Source organism: Ictalurus punctatus, chromosome 11 (assembly GCF_001660625.3).
Source record: "Ictalurus punctatus breed USDA103 chromosome 11, Coco_2.0, whole genome shotgun sequence".
Taxonomy (NCBI): domain Eukaryota; kingdom Metazoa; phylum Chordata; class Actinopteri; order Siluriformes; family Ictaluridae; genus Ictalurus; species Ictalurus punctatus.
In genome coordinates, this window is record NC_030426.2 from 12384008 (window position 1) to 12390526 (window position 6519).

The 6519-nt window shown below is 38.6% G+C and overlaps 1 protein-coding gene across 1 annotated transcript in view; it reads left to right on the forward strand.

Moving 5' to 3' along the window:
• Positions 1 to 4163, forward strand: part of tex264a (testis expressed 264, ER-phagy receptor a) — an 81880-nt gene extending 77717 nt beyond the window's left edge. The window contains exon 4 of the mRNA XM_017479879.3: positions 2994 to 4163. Coding sequence (XP_017335368.1) covers positions 2994 to 3298 — 305 coding nt within the window. The 3' untranslated portion in view covers positions 3299 to 4163. The remainder of the gene's footprint in view (positions 1 to 2993) is intronic.
• Positions 4164 to 6519: the final 2356 nt, after the last annotated feature.

Below are 6519 nucleotides of genomic sequence, written 5' to 3' on the forward strand. Positions count from 1 at the left end.
TTCACCTATTTGGTTTATTTTTGTAAAAAGCAGTTGGTGTCAATTGAAATTTCAACACTTTTTGAAATCTGGTCAAAATGACTCAGATTTAACATGTATAATATAAACATGAATAAGGGTATATCAGATTCACCAAGAGTTGTCTAAAATGTGTTGTTTTTATGCTTAATAGAGGACGTGAGGCAATCACATCAAGTTTCATTTTGAAAAAGTATTTATAGTATGGTTCTGCTTTGGGTAAAAATTTAAACTGGGTCATTTTGACCTCAGGGTTAATGATCTCCTGAAGATGTGTAATAAACTTTTCCTCAGAATGATATTAAAACAATAAGAAGTGTCTCTTCTTTCCTTGTGACTCTTATATCTTGATCTTTGCTTTTCCTCACCTCATGCTATTACCAGAGGTTTAGTACTGCCATATAAAGGGCATCCAATCAGCTTTCTCTGTGACTATTCATTGCATGCGAATGACATTTAAGCTCATATAGAAGGATGGAAGATGTGCTGAGATGCTTTTCTTAATCAGTTTTGAAAAGGTCTCACCATGGCTGTGCCTATTTCCCCACCCCCCTCCTTTATAGACAATGAGGATAGAGCTTTGGCTTAATTCACGTGCCATAACTGATTTGCTGAGGGTAGCGGGATGAGTGAGAGTGAGGGATCATTCTTCTACCTGTAAAGTAATAACGACAGGGAGAGGCAAGAGGCCAAAACCACTGCTCTCTATCAGTGAAAGATGGATTCTTCCTACACACACAAGGTTGAAAGCAAATTGTACTTAGACTGAAGACAGTCAAACTCAATTTTTCACATCTCCACACATTTCATGTTACCATACTTTTCCAGGGTTAAGTCAATTAGGGTATCTACCTTATTTCCCTAAGAGGTCATTTCAAAATAATAGCTAATAGACAGATTTATTTCAGCTTATATTTATTATATCATATTCCCTGGGTGTCACCAGTTGACATGGTATTTGGTGACATTGCCTGTTAATTGCTTAAATTTGAACCTTTTGGGTTGGGCTTCTTCGAGCTTCTCACAGTACTTTACCAGAATTTACACTTCCACGTGACAGAACTGGTGTAACTCAGTCATGTTTGTGGGCCTCCTTGCTCGGACATGCTTTTACAGTTTAGTCTATAAATTTACTATGGGATTCAGGTCAGGATGATGGCCACTCTGATACTTTCACTTTGTTGTCTTCTTTGAATTAAAAGCCTCACCCTTTTTATCTCTATACTTAGTGCTGATCATCATGGCCAAACAGTTCTCAAAATAGCTGGTGATCACGTGCTTCAGTCTGATTTTTTATGATCATCTTGGAGTAGAGGATTCTTCCTTGTGCAACAGCCTTTCAGGCCATGGCAATGTAGGACTCTCTTAGTGGTGCTTAGTGGTTCATATTTAGTAGCTGATGCCTCCAGCTCCTTCACAAATTCCTTTGTTGTTGTTTTAGGGTTCACTTGAACCTTTTGGACCAAAGTTCCAGAAATTAATTTATGCCAATTTCCTGAATGGCACCATGTCTGTGTTTCCCAATATTTTTCCATTTACATGCAGTTTTTTTTTTTGTACAGATGCTCGTGGTACCTTCCGTTGTTTGAAACCAAAGTTGTGGAGGTCAGCATGTTTTTTTTTCTGAGGTCTTTGATGAGGTGCTTGCATTTTCCTATAGTATCAAGGGAAAAGGTACTGGTTCTGAAGATAGGCCTTTAAATATAGCCCCAAGTGTGCTCCTAATTATATTACAGAAATTTCTGGAATCTTTCAGACTGCTTGAAGAGATGACAAGACAGTCGACTTAGTGTATGTAAACTTTTGATCCACTGGAATTCTGATATAGTAAATTAAAGCAGAAATAAATCTGTTGTGAAATTACCTTTGATTTGAATCAAGTAGATGCCCTTACTGTCTTGCCAGAACAAATGTATGGTAATGTAAAATGTGTGGCATTGTGGGAAAATTAAAATGAATATCTTTAACCTAGGTGTATGTAAACCTTTTGCCACAACTGTATACTACTTAAATCACTATGTAATAACTGTATGGCATTGTGACAATATTTCCATTCTTTTGTCAGAATGAATTGATTGCAACAAAACAATTAACTGTCATTGTAGATTTTGTGTATTTGAACCGAATCCAGATCAGTGATTGTAATCGATATCAGTGCATGGCTGTGAGTTGGAACACTAGTAATAGGTTAACGTATATAGGTAGACACATAAAAACCAGCAAAGCCTCGATAACGATAGCAGCACGCTAAAAATAAGGCTCTGAATACTGTTTTTGCAATGATTTAGTTTAATGGAGCGTCTGTACATTCAGCTGATGAGAAACAGCTGAAGCTAACAGACTGGGCTGGTGGTTTGTGAGCCAGAAAAGCAGAGCACTTAATAAACCAGCCAGGAGTAGCGGTGGACTGGGATGTGATAATTGGCTGATTACAAATCACTTTGGAGTACATTTTGTTCTCCCTGGTGTCAGGGAAGAAAGAAATTCTCTAGGTGAAGCACAGGTGTTTAACACAAGTCCTGTCTTTCCTACTAGAGTCTTCGGTTTGTAACAGTTGAAAGTTCCATGGGTTCTTTTTTTTTTTTTTTTTTGACAATATTTGGCATGAAATGGTCTCGGAGGGGTGTTACAGCTCAATTATTACATTGCTTGGCAATTACAGCTCTCACCTGCCATGTCTCAGTTAACATTTTCTCCAATTACACCTTCAATATTAGATGGTAACGCTGCAAATCTGAAACGTGTGTCATTTATAAACCCCAGAGATTCACAACTACACCGAGAATTAATCCAGTTTTCCACTAATAGGCTGTGATGTTGTGTAATGGATGTTTTCACAGTGCTCCCTCAGTAGCCCATGAAATGTCTGACCCTTATAAATTCTCTAACACCTCATGCGCAACCTTAAGCCACACTGCCAATTTCTTGCTGGCTGCCTGTCTTAAATCTAACAAACTCTATTGATCTTGTTCCAGGTGAAGGCTGCACATCGGAGAGCGGCGTAGCGGTGATGGAGGCAGACACTGAGATCAGTGAGATGGCGGAGAGCTCCTTGCTTGTGATGCAGCAGAGTCCACCACTGGATGAGACAGATTCTCAGACAGAGGAAGGAGACCAGGGGGCCAAGGGCTCCAGTGAGTCTGTAGGAAGTGGTTCATCCTTTGAAGAACTGGACATGGACATAGAGGAAGTGGAGAATGAAAGGGAAGATGTTGAGGAGGATCATGTGGAGGACAATGAGAAAAGAGGGGATAATGAAGGGGAGAGTAATGAGGGATAGAGTGTGTGTGCATGTGTGAAGTAGTTCATGAATCTTCTTTCTCTTGTCTTTTCTGTTTGAGGGGCTTCTTAGTCACCTAGGCAAAGTCTTAACATATGTAATCAGAGGTTTAATAATAAATTGGTGAATGTGACATTTCGGCAGTTTTTATAAACACATGGCGGTCTTCTTGCAGGTCACATAAACATTACGTATCAAACAGAAAATAAAAAATAAAATAAATCAAAAAATGAAGGCATTTCCTCAGCTCACTGATTCTAGTCCAATATCTCATAAAATATCTCATAAAAGCTGCCAGTTATTTGAAAAAAAGGAAATCCTTTTCTCCCACAGTGAATCACCTGTTTCAGCATCTTTGAGGCAATAACTTAATGACACCAAACACAAATAATGTATTTCCTTACAGTGTAATCAAAGCTTGTGCTACTGAAATAATCTTATTTCTGATGTGGAATGTAAAATGAAAGGGAATTCCTCTAAGGGAATTCTAAATAATAATTCCAAATTATGTAACCAAACATGTATTTTTAGAGCAAATTATATGTAGACAATGATGTAAGATTTGATTACTCAGTGATTAATTAACTGCTTTTATTTTCAGGTTATGTATGTCTTTCTAGTCAAGTGTTTTATAACGGAGTTAAAGGGAGGTAAATGTGGTGTGTCTGTGTGTGTGTGTGTATGTGTGTGCGTGTGTGCGTGTGTGCGCATACACTGTGACTGTTAACTTCACCATAACTAGTTATAGCTCCATACGAAAATAGCCCTATCCTTTCTGCATGTGCCAGATGTGTTTGTTGTTAACATCCTCCTAGAAAACTATGGACAAACTGTGGATTGAAATAAAACAATAATCTAGTCTCTATTTTTTAAATAGTATGCTTCTTTATTTTTTAAGCAATGTTCTGCACATGCCACACCAGATATTCTATGATATTCTAGATAGTCTAGATTTGACTATAATTTACATCATTGACAAGTTTTGTGTAGTTTGTTTAACATGCGAGTCATTTCACTCAAATGATACTGATAATTTTTTAAATCTATTTCCCTTACTCACTTCTGTAAATTTGAAGGTACAAATGTATAAAGCTTATAAAAACAAAGGCTGGTTGGTGGATTACACGCTGTGTAACTGTCCTCACACTACCACTTGATACGTTTCCTCAAACTTTGCAACAAAAGAAATCGTCGATCATTCCTACGAAACCATTCTACTTCTTACAAGAAGCACATTTGAAATTGGGAAAGAATTTTTTTTTTTTTTAAACTTGTCGCTAAAACGTCATCGATTTGTGTAAGCTGTACACTGGGGGCATTGACAGAACAGTGTTATGTCTCAGTATGAGCTCACACACCTCCACTGTTCCCATGGCAGCACTCCATCACTGAGAAACAGCAGTTCATCTTGATCCTCGTTGAAGATGTCCCGAGTATTGATTTCCAACTATAATCAATATTTACATCATTATCCAACAACCTACCTCAGTGGGACTCGTAGCTAATGAATGTGTAATCAGCGGCAGCTTATATGCATAGAAACGCAATGGGTTGAAAATGCCTGGTGGTTGTGTCAGCAGGGGCTCTTCACTCTCCAAGTGCTCAGCTATGTTAACAGCTTCAGTTTGGACATTGAAGCTTTAAAGTAAAGTAAAGTAAGTAAAGTAACATGTTTGATTGAATGGAGGAAGATTGATGCATTTCGTATTGGTGATTCCAGTAAAAAGGTCAGTTTCTAAGCACACAATAAACTGGGCATTGTCATGTGAAATTGATTCCCTCTGAGTCCTTGGTATGCACATGTAAAATCCATTTGTTTCCATCACTGCTGGGGATGTAAATATATACACACCCCCAGGCTCATAACCCTCAACTGCTCATTTGTTTAAAATGAGACAAAATGTAAGTTGCTCTGGATAAGGGTATATACGCACACAAAGTAGCATTAAACTTTCAATTCAATTTTATTTGTATAGCTCTTTTAACAATGGACATTGTCTCAAAGCAGCTTTACAGAAACATATAAACACAAGATACAGATTTTAAGTGTGTGAATTTATCCCTAATGAGCGAGCCGGTGGCGACGGCTGCAAGGAAAAACTCCTAAGATGATATGAGGAAGAAACCTTGACTGGAACCAGACTCAAAAGGGAACCCGTCCTCATCTGGGTAACAACAGATAGTGTAAAAGTAAAAGAAAATTCATTATGGTTTTTATATGACATCTTTGTTGAACTACTCCACTGTTCACTAAAGTAGACTTGAGTACAAAATTGTATGTGGTAATTGCAGTCCTAAGGCCATAGCCGCAGCTGTAGTCCCAGCAACCACAGTGAGAATGTCCATGTGGAATTGAGGTCCAAAACCATTTCCATGGTACTTCAAGCGGTAGAGGTACTATCCTAAGCAATCTCAGCAATCTCCAGGCTGCACTGCTTGGGGTCATCCTCAAACATGACCTCCGCATCCTCTGTATTAAACATGACCATAATAGGAAAAGTTTTTAAACTGTCCGTTTCAGAAAACTGATATTTTAGGGCATTTCCGGGCAAATTGGTGGCAAAATGGGCTTTAAACCCCATACACACATCCAAAATCTCACTGACTGATTGCAACAACACAATCAATGAAATGTTCTACATAAAGGAGGGGTCAAAGATCCTCTCTCTACAAATATCTCTAACCTTCCTGGAATTTTTGTTATATTTTGTGAAGAGGCTCAGTGCTGTTATTGTTTACAGTCTAACAATTGTAGAGGTGAAAAGAATTTAAACCAGTAATGACTTTAAGTTTGGGAAAAATTCGTTTGGGAAAATTAAATTTGGGAAAAGTGTTGTATATGACTATACACCATGTATACACCATATACACCAAAACGATCTCATATTGCATGGGATCTATCCCACCCTCCATCCATTTTCTGTACCACTTCTCCTACACAACGTCATATGGAGCCCGGAGCCTATCCCAGGGGACTTGGTGCACAAGGCAGGGATCACTGGATGGGATGCCAACCAATCGCAGGGTAGAACCATACACATTCTCACACCCATTCAGACACCCATTCACACACTACAGACAATTAATAGAGGCCGGTCAGCTTACAACACAGGTCTTTGGACTGGAGGAGGAAACCGCATGGGGAGAACATGCAAACTCCACACACGCAGAGACAGGAATCAAATCCCCAATCCTGGAGTTGTGAGGCAAACATCCTAATC